At 39.0% G+C, this 15,001-nt stretch overlaps 1 protein-coding gene and 2 non-coding genes across 9 annotated transcripts in view; 1 reads left to right on the top strand and 2 right to left on the bottom strand.

Annotated features, from left to right (window-relative positions):
- Positions 1-15,001, bottom strand: part of LOC116424376 (carboxyl-terminal PDZ ligand of neuronal nitric oxide synthase protein) — a 46,433-nt gene that overhangs the window by 12,815 nt on the left and 18,617 nt on the right. For 2 of the 7 annotated variants that reach the window (XM_076369472.1, XM_031970679.2), the window contains exons 3-6: positions 12,269-12,340; positions 12,059-12,148; positions 10,945-11,006; positions 8,350-8,458 (exon numbers count right to left, since the gene is read on the bottom strand). In XM_076369472.1, the coding sequence (XP_076225587.1) occupies positions 8,350-8,458; positions 10,945-11,006; positions 12,059-12,148; positions 12,269-12,340 (333 nt within the window). The other 5 variants (XM_076369475.1, XM_031970682.2, XM_076369473.1 and 2 more) reach the window with 4 other exon arrangements.
- Positions 6,299-6,372, top strand: TRNAN-GUU (transfer RNA asparagine (anticodon GUU)). Its single transcript has one exon. It is a non-coding gene; the product is annotated as a tRNA-Asn (tRNA).
- Positions 6,506-6,579, bottom strand: TRNAN-GUU (transfer RNA asparagine (anticodon GUU)). Its single transcript has one exon. It is a non-coding gene; the product is annotated as a tRNA-Asn (tRNA).

Genomic DNA, 15,001 nt, shown 5'->3' on the forward strand with positions numbered 1-15,001 from the left:
AGCAAAAAGAAAGACCTGATCGAAACGAGATCTGCTAAAGGCCGCTGACAAATTCGTTTCGACACCGGAGTCCTGTTCGCATCGATCACTCGGTATTAACATTTCTCATCCGTCACCTTTACAGTCCTCGCGAAAACGATCTCGTGGGTAACCAATTGGCCGATGAATCTCTCGTTTTTCTCGCTCGGTAAGAAATATTGCCCGAGAAATAGAAGCTTCACTATTTTTCTTCAAACTAGTTTTTTATCCGTGTACTTCCTCACTCGACTGTTATTACCTCTTTCGAATTGACTTCGTTTTAACACTGTATCAGCCCGTTGACTCGCATCCACCGCAATTTCCCCGGCGATCATCGGGGAACCAATTAGTTTCGGAATTACACGGTTCTAGATCCTCCCCGGCAAATTTCCGCGAGCACACGCTCACAACCGTCCACCACGTTCGCGTTCATCGCGTCCTCGAACCGGTCGCTACCCCGACCACTTTTTCCGAACAACCTGTTTCCCGATTTCTCTGAACCACCGTCGAGCCGCGCGATCCTTCTAACGAGCCACGTGACTACCTCCGGCAGCCTCAAACTCCGATCCACCTCCCTCTCCTCGTATCTCTCAATTTTCCTGGCATCGCCGGCCTCGAATTATCAGCAATCTCCACCCTGCAGCTCCTCTGCTCCCGTTCTCCAGCCTGACGAGCCAGACCAGCAGGGAACTTCGAGAGCTGATCTTGTCCTCGAAATTGCTTCCTCGAAGTTCGATCTCCGGTGTCTAAGGGCTTCGATCTTCAACTTAAAAGCCAGAGTCTGTTTTTTCCTTTGATCTAAAGACAGTTTCTTTAGATTCCTCGGTACTCGGAGAAATTCTTAATGAACTCTTTGGTGTCTCTGGTTTGGTTTTTTCTTGCCTCTTTAAGCTGACGGTTCAGCACGTTAGGGGATGAACGAAAAAAGACGATCACTGAAGGGGAACGCGGGACGACGGAGAGAAACGCGGAGGCGCCGCCGCGGTCGAGGTGGACACAACCACCGCGTGTTCTCGAAATACTCGAAAACGTCGAGTATTTCGACGCGGCGGACAGGTGGAGGAGAACTAAAGCGGAGCGCGTGCGGTCCCTGTGCGGATGCTCTGCCACGGCAGCGATAGCAGAGGCGCCGGCGGTGAAGTCGGAACAGAAGCGCGGCGTGCCACGCCGCACGCTCCCGCATCGCCGACTGTCCGGATTTTTCCTACGGTTTATTTATAAGCGCATTTAATATTCCTGCTTTCGGGCCGACTCAATGGCAGCCCGGTGAACCTCCTTTCCGTCGATCATCGATCGTGACGCTTGGGAGTACTTATTTGGATATCCGCTAGTTCTTTTATGGAATTTATGATGTAGGTAGCTAAAAAGGTGGACGGTTGAAAAAGAATGAATTTGATTTTGAAATTTTTTTTAGAATTTGATGTATATGTTTGTGCTACATGGTGGGTCCTAATGTTTCTAGAGATTATTTTTTCGATGAGTTTAATCTTTCATGAGATGGACGATATATTGATTTTGCGAGTTTTTCGTTTTGTGAGTTCCAGTGGAATTTTTACAAAATAAGGGCATTTGGATTTGTAGCAGACTTCTGGGTGTATGCTCTGTGGATAGAATAAGAAAAAGGATGTAGCTGGAAAGGGTGGAAATATTTTAAAACGTTCATGTCCGGTGAAACATGGTGGAATCTAGATGACAATAAACACAGCTGAAGTAGTAGAAGTGTTTCAGCTCCTTGGAAGTAAATACATTGTTGGATGTGGGTAGGGGGTAAAAGAGAAGCCAAAAAAAATAAAAAATCTAAAATACTAGGTAACAATGGATAACCGTGGTTGGAGTAATCGAAGTGTTTGAACACTTTCGAAAGAAGCAGAAGGAACGATGTACGAAATGTCGTTGAACGCAGTTAGGGGATGAAAGAAAACGGAGAAAAAGAGATAACTGGGGTGATTCGCTGCAGCAGTTTCGAGTCGCGTCACGATCCAAGCGCGCAAGAACGAGTAAGACACGAGAGCACGCCGGAAGAATCCCTCGACCGAATTACCGGCGCTCGTCCCGGTGAAGAATACTTCAAATGGGAGCGGCGGAACGCGAGGAACGAAATTTCAGGCGTCGCTTTCCGCGTTCTGAAAGCTCAGCTTGTTGTGCCGGGTACTTTGAGCTCTCGACCGGCTGCTCTTGTTACAACACGAAACGAACTGCCGACAGAAGGGGTAGGAAGAAAGATGGACTCTATAGAGTCAATTATGAACGTGTGCATACATGGCTAAATTTTAAATATTCAACTGTTAAAAGATCGACACATTTACATAAAAATAGTGGTTAGTTTTTATCAAATTTCTGTGCATGTATACAACGTGTATGTTCTACAGAACTTAAAAGTTTGAACGTTTGAATATTTGAATACTTACAAATTAAAAAGTTTGTATACTTGAATATTTGAAAATCTTTAATTAAACAAATTTAAATGTTTGTAGGTTTGAACATTTAGCAAGTTGAATGTTAAAATGAGAGATTTTCGAATATGTCTTGCACTTATCTAATAGAAAATACAAGTAACCAGAATATTCGATTGCAATGCAATTTTTCACAGATTATTATAGAATCATGTATTATTTTCTTTCAAATCGTACATTCTAACCTTCCCTCTTCTAAAATTCAACTGCTCAGTTAACGCTACCTCTCGTTCGAATATAAATCCAATTCCCCTAAATCGTCGAAGTAATTTATTTGATGTCCGACGACAAGTTCGCACCGGGTGATATTACTTTGAACAAAGTTTATACACTCGACAAAAGGATAAGAAAGCTTCCGGCAAGTAAGTCCCGTGGGTAAAGCTTAATTCGTTCTCAGAATTATTTATTTTTAGCACAGACGTGTTTCGAGTTGAAAGCCGAATCACTTCGGTAGCTCGAAGCATCGACGTTTGTTTATCGAACGACAAATTACAACAGCCGCGAATTTTCTTTGATGTACACCTTCGACGCTACACAACCGAAAAGTGTACAATCCCGTGAAAACCTAAACGTACATACTTGATCAATCTTTAAACACGAATCGTAAACGTGTATTCCGAGGAATGCAAATTTCCAATCGTATATTTTTGGAAACGAGATGACAAACGACGCCTTAAAAAAAAGGAAAATTCGAAATACGTTCTGATCTGTAAATGTCGACGGAAGAGTGGCGTGACAGCAGTCTGAGGTCGTAAAAAGAATTTTTTTTTAAAAGTCAGTGGAAGAAATTTCGAAAATCGTGTTTGCCAGTCGAACAAAAATTACCTACATACTTATTGTACACACGGTAATTTTAAACTAATTATACACTTATGACATTTAAAAAATCAGCATACTTTTCATATAAAATATGATCTTGAAAATTTCAATAGCTTCTAAAATTATTGAAACATGTACAAACGCGTGCAATTACAATTGAAAGTTACAAAAATGACTACTTGTCAGTAGAACGGGTCACTATAAAGCTTATAAATTTTTCAAAATCCTGAATACATTGCGAATTTTTAAATATCATAATTTGATGTCATAAGACTAATATTTATGATAAATTACGAACACTTGTGTATATATTTGATACGATATATTCGAGATGACAAAATCAGGTACTGAATTCACAGTTTCAACATATTTTTACTGTGATGCCCATTAATCATGTGATGAGTTATAGTGATGGAATATAGTTCAGACGAAACAATTTGTCCAATGTAATAAAATTCAGAGATACGACGAATGAAGTCACATCTTTTAGGAAATTGTAACAAGAAAAATATACTGAAAATAAGAACCATCGATTCAAAATGCACACCATCGTAACTCAAAATATTTTAAGAGGCAAATATGCGCGAGCAGAGCGCTCGACGACGCTCCATGATCTACGGTCGCCTGGACGAGAATTGTTGCTACACAAAATATTTTTAAATGCGGCTTATTACCCATCTCCCGTAAACTGACTGTATAAGTTAAAATTAACGCTTTGACAACACGTGACGCACAACCGCGTCAAATCGGAGCGAACGTGGACTGTTACCAGTAATGGGATACAGTGATGAATATAAACGACCCAACCTGTGTACAAGATCATTTTGGGACGAACAAAATTTTCAACTGGAGATTTGGAAAATTTATTCAAGTTGTCTCTGATGTCACAAAGAAGAATGTTTTCTGCACATTCTACTACAATCACAAAGGAATTGCGACAGAAATATTCTAAGACGTTTCATCGTTTAATCTCGATATAATTAAAAAAAGAACAATTTATCGAATCACAATATAAAATCAGAAAAACAGTCACAATAGAAAACATATTTGTGATTGTAAAAAGGGAAAATGAAATTCTCAATGTTATTACTTACACAGACATATTTAAAAGGCATATAAGTACTAACATCATAATGTAAAATCACAGAAATCATCACACAAATAAACGTATTAAACAAAAAGAAAACAATGTTTTCACAATTACACTGTCTACGCAGGAATATATAAGAGTGACATGACAATCAGAAGTCACAAAGAACTTCACATTCATTATTCAAAGTTATAGCAGCCATACCCATATTTCTTAAAACTCCCTTTACAAATTGAAACAGGTCTGCCATCGCAAAGTCAAGATCTGTGATGTTTCTCGATAGCCTTGCTAATTTCTCAGATTGCTCAACACTTTCAACGAGAAAAGGAACAAGAGCCTGTATGAGGATCAATATTCGCGATAAGGCACTCGTACGAATCTTTCGTTGTCCGCGTTCCGCTTCGGAATGACCACGATAAAGCGGCCGGCCGTTCCGAAATATAAATTCGTAATGTCGTGTTCTCGTTTTATCGTTCCCAGTCGCCATCAGTCTGCGAAAGGGGAATTCTTGGGTCGAGGAAACGAAGAATGAGAGATCGCCGGCCCATTAACTCATCGGTTCGCGGATAAATTTCGCGCCGAAAGGACGAACGGGATTCCTGTTACTCTACAGCGCGTAAATACTCTTTTGACAAATCTTTACGCAGTAAGGTATTTGACCCGAAAAGCGGAAAAACTATTTTAATGCTATTTATAAGCCCAAGGCCATAATATTATAAGTCGAATTCGTATTAACCACAGGTATAACAGTATAAAGTTAAAAATATATCTTAATGTTTAAGAAATCAAGGTAGCCCTGATTTTTTGTAAAATAAATGTTGTTTTCGAAATTTTTAAATTAAAATTTGTAGACATTTAAATACTGATTAACTTCTGGTAGAAACATTTTTTTCTCAGACTATGAAAATGCTTGAAAAATCATGGCGATCGTAATATTTTTCAGTTTTTCGGGTCAAATACCCCAGTATGCGTTGGCGAGACACCGAACACCCCGCGATCGTAATTTTTTCGCGAAAACACAAGGAGAAACTAGGAAACGTGTGAAAAAAGTGTTTGATCAGTTGAATCTTAACCCTTTGTACTAAGATTTCTTCCGCAACTGCGTTCGTCAGAACTATCTCAATTAAGCATTACAATTAGTAATAGAAAGATAATATTCAATTTGGACTTGGAAGAATTAAGTGCCATTTATGTTTGCTAAATTCTGTTTGAAGTCTTTGCCATCAGTCTAACACAATATCGTAGGGCAAGAGGTTAAGAACGGTCAAAATGAATTGAAAGATACATTTCAAACAAGAAAAAATTATATAGTATGACGTACTTTGATCTATTCTAGACTAGGATATTTTTAAAAATCGTCTCCAGGAGCCAAAACTAAAAATGACCACTTTCACCATTACTGTTCATTTTTTTCAATCCCAACGATCCTAATTGTGGGTTACTTTTTATAGGGTCTTGGCTTGAAACCAGTACAAGTTCTAATTTTTACTGATAATCAATTTGTACTACTAACTTACTCGTTTATTAAATACTAACTTTACTAAGTAAGCTAATTTTTCAATACTAACTGATAATAAAAATTCATGATCATTACACACGCGGTGTGTAATAGGTCATTTTGGCTGGGTACTCGATCACATACCTGGTGTGTGATTCGTCTCGAACAGGTTAATATGAATCTTGTTAAAATTTGTAAAGTACATGTACGTTTCTCCTTTTCTTTTTCCATAACTGTATATATCTTATGGGCGCAAGAAAAGATTCTATGGAATTTGATTTACAGAGAGTGCTACGAATGAGAATTCGAAATTGTACACCTGTGTTTACGGACACTTTACTGCGATACATAAATTATGCGGCGCGAGAGTAAATGTCTTGCTGGAGATTCAGCTGTTTAAGAAGTCTGAGGTCCGCAGAAGCCTCCGTGGCGCAATCGGCTAGCGCGTTCGGCTGTTAACCGAAAGGTTGGTGGTTCGAGCCCACCCGGGGGCGAATTTATTTTTCAAAAATTTTTTAATCAACGAATATCACGAAGTTCCAGTTGCAAAAATATGTGGGTTCCTCGAACCGTTGGGCGTTATTTTTGTGGAGCGTCGTTTTGGAAAAATTTCGGCAAAAATATATTCGCCCCCGGGTGGGCTCGAACCACCAACCTTTCGGTTAACAGCCGAACGCGCTAGCCGATTGCGCCACGGAGGCCACTGCGATCGGTGATTTCTTAAATTCTCAGAATAGTTTGAGATTTCTAATCACCGAACTAGTGTTGTTTATACAGGTGCTAATTATTAGGGAATATACAAGTTTACACATGAAATGATATTTCTCTATTAACAGTCATTATTCGTGTGACCAACGGTGTTGTTTCGTTCTTTTCATTTAGCACGTTTTATCTTGTTATGTTAAAATGTAGTTTCTCGTTGAAAAGCATCGAATGCTTAAACAACACGCGAGGAATGAAAAAATATTCCCTGGTATGCTGTAAATATTCTATTCAAGTCATTCGAAAAAATTCAACTTCCCCTAATTAAGAGAACCACCCTACATACAATTTAAAATAAGACGTCTCTTTTTTTTGCAGCTCAATTGAAAGAAGGGTTACATTTCACAAGTAAAGACACAATCAAACTCATGAAAAGAGTCTCGAGAATTCTGCAACAAAATTCTTGCAAAGTCTATGTTTTGTAACATTGTATTTTCAACGAATGAATCTCTTTTGTGTTTTAAAACAGAATACCGTGTTCACCGATCCGTCGATAGCTCGAACACGGAGGCGATACTTTTCTCTTCGCTGGTCCGCGTTCGGTTCCATCCCCGTGCGAAGGTGTCGGGCTTTACGGGCTATTTTCACAGCCTCCTGCCGGTGGCACAACATGGCCGCCATTGCTGACACTACACGACTTGCGTTTCTCTGCTAAATATTTTGGTTTTTTGAAACTAGAACCACCACTAACAATGTGTATCTATTCGAAACATAAAAAAGTAGTACCATGTATCCATTTAACACTAGAACAATTACTATATCGACTGATTATATTGATCGATTTTCAGGAATGTCGAAACTACAGAAGAACACCAATGATGTACTTTTATTTTCTGTTACTATTTATTAAACAAGAAAAGTTATTCGAAATATCGTTAATACTGCTTGTATAAGAAAAAGGAACACTTGATAAAGAGAATTAACAGAAAAAATGTAGTGCGCACGGAAAATTAATGCTGTACGTCTATATGAGAGCTGATTCTTTGATACTATACTAAATCTACTATCTAATAAACCAGTAGCAAAATAAAAGAGGAACAGATAAAAATCAACGGAAAAATACGCATCGATGAAAGACTAAAACTGCGTTCAGGGTTTAGAAACAATTACCGAAAACGGTTAGCCAACGAATTTCTCAAGTGAGTGCGTTACATGAAGAATGCACACAAGAAAACACAGAGAAGGGTCCGCCATTGTGACAGAAAACTGCATAGATGCAAAAATAAGTAAAAGGTATACGGGCGGAGGAAAGGAGAAAGGGACACGTGGTTATTTATAGGGTTACAATAGCGAGAGTTGATAAAATGCCAGAAGACAGGCTGTGTTGCGTGAATTATTGCAGTGCACGCACGTGCGCGACACAATATTACGGCTTAATGACCACGCAGAACCGTGACGAAAAGAAAATTAAAGCACTGCGAGTGCGATCTGCTTTTTATTTCGTTTCCGGTCGAGATTGACCTTTCTTTGTCAAAATTGTTTCATGGGCAGGCTTGCAACAGTTGTTTTATGCTACTGCAATCAAGAATATTAAATTTTACACTGATGATCACCTTCATCAAATTAATTTCCCTTATCAATAAATCGAAAAGCAGAGTAATTTTATACACTTTCCTTTATATAAGTACAATACAATATTTTTCAAATATTTCAGTACTTGTCCTCCGAAATTTGATGATTTCATAACATACAAAAATCAGAGCACTTACCTTCTTGCTAGATTTGAAGACGTTGCATTTAAACGTGTTGCTGCTACCGTCGCGAGCAATGTAGCTAAAAATTTTCAAATCGTGGCTATCGTGGGAGACGTAGAATATCCTGCAACAACGGAAACAACAATTTCCTTGAAATATGTAGAAAAACATCATACACGTTACCTAAGCTTTCCTAGAGCGAATTTAACGCCTACACATTTTTCTCGATTCTATGAATCGTGATATCGCGATGTTGATGATCTCTTCGGGCGAACCGCCATGAAAGCAACTATTTTCTTCCGAGATGCGGAGAAGAATCGCGCGCGAGGATTATAAATCACCGACACGGTTGAAACTGGCACATCTCAACGATTGTGATAAACATGCCGATACCATTAGAACTGGCCACTGTGTATAACCGTGTTAAGTCCTAAGCGATATCCGTTGACGTTCCGCGTGCGCCACGGATCGAGTTAACGCGGCGATCAAACGCGCGAACGAGGGCTGCCGCGATATTTTCGGATTATTCGCGGGGAGCTAACCGGCTCGCACAAAGCAGCTCGCAGGAAGTGGCCCATTGCGTCTCGTTTCCTGGCAAGGAGACTGATCGCACGCGCAAATAAATTGTCATTTTCAAAATGGCACTGTGTCTTTGATAAATATTTTATTCCGTGGTAGCTCGCACGGTTGATCGCGTATTCAAAGTTAAAGGTGAAAATTGTTTATCTTGGGTTTCCGTTAATATATTACGAATATGTTAATTAATAACACTAACGTTAGATTAGATATTCGTATTTAAGTTTAGTGGATATATATATTGAATAAGAATTTTCATTCTTCATTCTGTTAAATTTTATTCTGTTTTCTGTTTTTTTATTTGCATTTATCGTCATTTTTTTGGACACTCTATGTATATATACAAACTGCGTATAATTAAAAAATTATACCTATAATTATAAGTTTCTAATTTCATTCGATTTTAATATAAACATTTTACGCGTGGTTCGTCCAAATGGACATGTTAACTATTCACGAACCGGCGAGCCACCCTGTATATAGAATGATGTAATGCGACAACGATGGAATTTCATGCAAATTCACATTTTTACCGGGTAAACTTCGAGAGCAACAGAAATCCAGTAAAAAAACGGTGCGCTCTACCCGCAGCGATCGGTTTCGTCGTATCAGAAATAAATTGAAATCGCATTAATTTTCAGTAAACCTCATATTTTACGATTTTATGAAAATCCTTATACGCCTTGAACCCATAAAGATTTTATACATCGAAGAGGAATATGTACTTGTGACCATTTATCATCGGTCGAGTTTTCGCTCTATTTTCATTAAAACCAACCCGCTCGCGAATAGTAGGGAGAGAAGGTCGTTAAATTGGAGGTTATGTCGGACCTTCCCAATGGCGAAAGCGACGACCATGATGGAAATCGACGGATCACGACGAAAGTGACATGATTTAATGGTTCCCGTGCGCCCAGCGACCACCGATATCAATATTGGCAATATATTCCTCCATAGACTTCTTTATTGGACCCATGAGCGAGGAATCACCGGATCCATGAACGATTACTACGAAGTAGTGTCTACGCGCGCACGCAAAAAAATTTTAAATTTTTGTTTCTTTCTATATGAGAACCACCAACTAATAGCGCGTATCCGCTTGAAAATTACAAAATCCGCTTGTCTAATCGAGAGATCATTTTCAAGATACAGTTATATAATTTTCATATATAATAATTGCAAAGAATGAAAGGTTAAGATCGAACGAATGGAAATGTTTATTTATCAATATTTCACGTATTCAATTATATACCAATTTTTTAAATCTAACGTAAAACGCTAATTGAAATTGAATACAAGAAGCTAAGAAATTGAAAGAAACCTTTGAAAATATAGATTGAACAGATCTAGGTCTCAACGCGACGGTTGACAAATTAGAAGTAACAAAAATATCACTGAATCCAATAAAAAAAACTATAATCTATCATATCTATTACTTTCAACACCTTGTTAACCGATCTTGAGTTAACTCGTATTTCCACGATCCCAACCGTTTACGAATCAAGTTATACTTCGCTTTATTGATTTTTATCTGAAGGTAATATATGTAGGTCTTTATAAAAGCGCTGTAGATCGTATCTATTACATTAAATTGTTTCAATCAAAGCATATATAAGGTGCATTGAAATTTAAAGGAATAGTTTATGGCTAAAATTAAAACCTGAAATGATACTAATTCTTTCAACGATGAATTATTTATTTTTTCAGATAAACATGCAATTCTTCTTTGTTTTGCTTAGTCATGAAAATATATCCTAGGCGCATTCGTCCTGCGTTTGATGAGTACATGCTTCATTCTTTGATTTTATTGCGTGCAAAACGAGAGATTTTGCAAACTGAATTCTGCATTTAACAGGTTAAATAAAATTTTAGATTGTGTCATCTAAATTTGATCGATTGGGTAGTCAATTACGTGTGAACGCCGCGGCTCCGCGTGAGTGCTGGCTCGTGACTGGCCCGCGACCTGTCCTGCTCTCGCAAAAACCTCGGGAAAGATCGTTCCCCTCGATCCGCGAACTCGCTCGATCGCCTTACCTGTATATGGGATGGTGCATCAGGTATATCTTATTCTCGTCCATCCACTGTTGCTGCTTCTTCTGCATGGAACAGAGGGCAAAATAACGAGTCATTAGTGCGATCCAACTCGTCCGCTCCACGGCGTAATGGCTGAATAACGTATCGCAGATTTTATGGGGAGCAATTAGCGGACAAGCGCCGAGCATTATTTGTTGACGATAAAATAAATCTTCTGTAACTGAGAGACGTTCCCCGTGCGCGGCATTACTTTTCGAACGATTGGCTCTCGTTCATATTTATGAAACGTACAAGGTGCGCTGGTGGTTTCTCTCTGTCGTCGAGCCGCGGGCAACAATTTCATTTAATTCCGAATGAGAAAGAGACATCTTCCACGAGGTTCGGTTACGAACGTTCTTTCATAAAATTTTCCGACCGGCCTGGCATGCATGCGAATAGAATATCCGAACACCGTGTACATCGAAGATGTAGAAATCACACTTATGGCGGATATCCAAACTATTTTGCGCTACACGTGTATACCAAGACGGAACGTGTAGAATGTGTTGAATAAGAATGACATTAGTAAACGTCAAATAATTGATAATAAACACTTCTTCAGAATCTATAACTCGATAATCTTTGCTAGAAACGTTCAAAATAATTTATAATGTCGGAGAACTCTGAATATTAACAAAATATTTGTTTTATTATCTGTATTATTATTTCTCCGACGCAATTCAAAGTCATTCGGAACGACAAAACGGTATTCAATTTAGCTACTAAATCATCCGCAGTGAAAATTCCTGCATCGATATTTAATACTTTCTATGCGTGTCTGAAATACCGAACGCTGAATCCCGGCATTCCACTCGCGAATGAACGATCGCATTCACGCGAAATAAAAAGAATCTATCCATCGAAACGCGTGCTGGATATACTCGTTAGTGACCGCGTACGGCGCTCATCCGTGGATGACAAATCCGAAAGGAATTGCAGCGAACGTGTCACGGTGACGGACACGGGGGCAAATTCCTGAGCAATTGCCGCGACTACGCGAGGAGCTGAAACTCTAATTTCAGACAAGGGACAGAGACGACCGTGCGTGCACGCTGTGGCATGCTGGATGCTTTACCTTCTTCTTCCGAAGAGTGACTTTCAGCCCGTCCACCGATACCTCGAGCGTCACTTTCTTCTTTTTGATCCCTTTGGCCTTGAACTCGTACTGGAGACAAAACGAGATCGACGTTAACGATATTAACCGCCGGTAACCAGGACCCCGGTTCTTTCTTTCCCCACAGTTTCCCCACCCGAGCACGGTTAATTAGAGATTATGCGAACTCACGCGGATTCTTCGCATCGCCGCCACGATCTCCACTCGGCTGGTCGGTCGAGGAACCTCCATAGAGCCGATGAACTACGGGGAAAAAGAGGATTAAAAGGGTGGTTTCTCTCGCTGGTTCGTTTGCATAGGCGGCCGGCCGGCGGCGGGGACTGTGAGTCATCTTCTCCCCAGTATTGCCCGGCCGCGGAGTAATTTTCTTAATTGCTTCAGCGATTTATCACAGTGATTCGCGGCGGTGAGCCTTACGCGCTGTCAATCATCGTGGAATTCTTTTAGAGCGACTTTTTTGGTCTGGGGATGGGTTGATCGGAAATAGAGGGATTTTCGATGGTTTCGGGTCTTTGAAGTTTGATGGATTCTGTTAAATGAATTGTCTGTAGTTTAACTCGGTATAAAGTGTGTTGTTGGTTTGTCATTGTCGAGTTCAATCAATTATAGATTAATATGGTTTAATCGTTTATTTTGGAATATTTGAGAAGCACTAAAGTGATAATTAACGCCTTGCCCTATTATATCTTTCTCGACTGTGACTGATACAACTACTTTAGAATAAATAATTTATTGAAAAAAGAGAAAAATTCTATGCATATTCTATGTATTTGCTTTCTCTAAAGTGTAATTATTGATAATAGAAAAATAATATTTAATTTGAATTCAAAAGAGTTGAGTAATATCTACGCTGGTTAAATTTTGTTTAAAATTTTTACTATGAGTCTGACATGTTATATAGGAAGGACTTAATTATGATGTTATGAAAAGTTACAGTGAAAATTGTTGAAGTAGATATTGGAATTAAATTAAATCACAGAGGGTTAAAATGAGTTAATTTTAATTTGGAAGCAGCATTAACGTTAGTTAATTCAATTACTGTTTAACATGGTAAGTTTAAGAATTCATTTGAATTTAATCATTTATTTGAGAACATTTGAGAAGTATTAAAATCTCTCGTTGTCAGTTTCTTTTCTTCTTTAAAAAAAAGAGGAAAAAACAGAAAATGAAATGTTAGGAATTTTCTTTTCTTTTCAAACTTGCTACATTTTGATCACACAGGTGTGCATAGTGAGCCAAAAATGTAGCCGAAACGCAGCCGCGAGCGAGCGATCTCATCCGCGGTTGCGGATGCCAAAACTGATCTTTGACTGGCATACGTCGAAGATTCGAACGTTGCGAGTGATCGCAGGCAGCTAACCGGAAATAGGTTCGCTAATGCAACGACGCCGCTTCACTTCGAGTGAATGATTTACCGGTGAAATCGTTTCAAATCGGTGAAATACTGTATACTGATATATTGTATATCAATAATTACAAATTAAGAAAAATAAAACCAGTCATTTCGATCGGTACATAGTTCTAGTGTTTAAAAGTCCATAACTCAATTACTCAGTCTCAAAAACTAACAACCGAGTACTTGACACCTTTTACAACTCAGTATTCAGGTATTAGCGCAACAATATCGGGTAGGCAAATTCTACACACTCAACACCAGACTACACATTATCTACACCCACACTGACAACAGAGATCAAAGTCGAAAAACAGTTCAAACCACCGCAGAATCCTCAAACCAAAGAAAAAGAACTACCACAGCAACCGTGGCTCGGCTATGTTCGTCAAGTATGCTTTCCCACTGTGTCATGTTTACAACACACGTTTACCTCCAGCCGCGTGCACCCGTTTCCAGGCGACCAGAAAACTTAAGGGAACAGCTCGCTCGTACGCCATGTTTCTAAGAAACTATTTCCGTCGCGCGGAAGATTAAAGCCCCTGAAAAAAGACGCGTGATAGACTTGAAATTAGAAGGAAGCGAAAAGAAGAAAAAGAGGGAAGGAAAAAAAGAGCCGAGGCGAAAAGCGAAAGGAAAATAATCAAATGCTAGGGGGAAACCAGTCTATATACGAGCGCGGGGCAACGAAAACAAATGGATCGCGCGCGCCGTGCGAATATTGAGCACCGCCGCGAGCCGTATTTAGAATTTCCCCATTGAAACGATGACCCGGCCACGTGTTCGACCGACTCGCCGCACACGTGGTGGATCTCCCACGCGTGAAACGCACCGTCAGACACGCTGGACACGACGGGTACCAAGAGCAGCGTTGGACAAGATGTAATTTAACCCTTTGTGGACGTAACGATTTTTTGTACTTCTGGAGACTCTTTCCACGAACTGAATTATGCAATGGAATTTAAATAGTAGAATCTAAGTGTTTGCTTCTGATTTTAGATATTCGGTGTTTGAAGTTGCCATTATTGTGTTGGATTGCAGAGGGTTGATACGTAGCATTAACCCTTTGTAAACGAATGTTGTCATGTTGATGATACGAGATTTTCATATTTAGAATAGAAAGTTACAAATAAATGATTAAATTATTCAAGCAATGAGAGATTAGTGTTTATTCTTTTCAAGTATTTAAGAATTTGTTGTATAAATTAGTGTCCTTTGATGCAGGTTTTGATTACTTTGCAAAATGTTACTGTACTCTGTAAGGAGTTAAGGATTGTAGGAACTGTATGTAATTATTAGACTGCGGAAGTTTATGTAAATTCTTTATGTCCAAACATGCAAAAGATATGGAAACTTCATGCATAATTTATACAACATATATGCAAGAAATATGTGAATTATAAATAAAGTTTATTCAAAAATGTCATTTTGAATAATTATGAATTGTATTAGTAACGAGTGCACTGGCCGAATATAGTATGACATGATATACAATAGAATAGTTGTATAAT

The sequence above is a fragment of the Nomia melanderi genome, chromosome 7 (genome assembly GCF_051020985.1).
Source record: "Nomia melanderi isolate GNS246 chromosome 7, iyNomMela1, whole genome shotgun sequence".
NCBI classification, from domain to species: Eukaryota; Metazoa; Arthropoda; class Insecta; order Hymenoptera; family Halictidae; genus Nomia; species Nomia melanderi.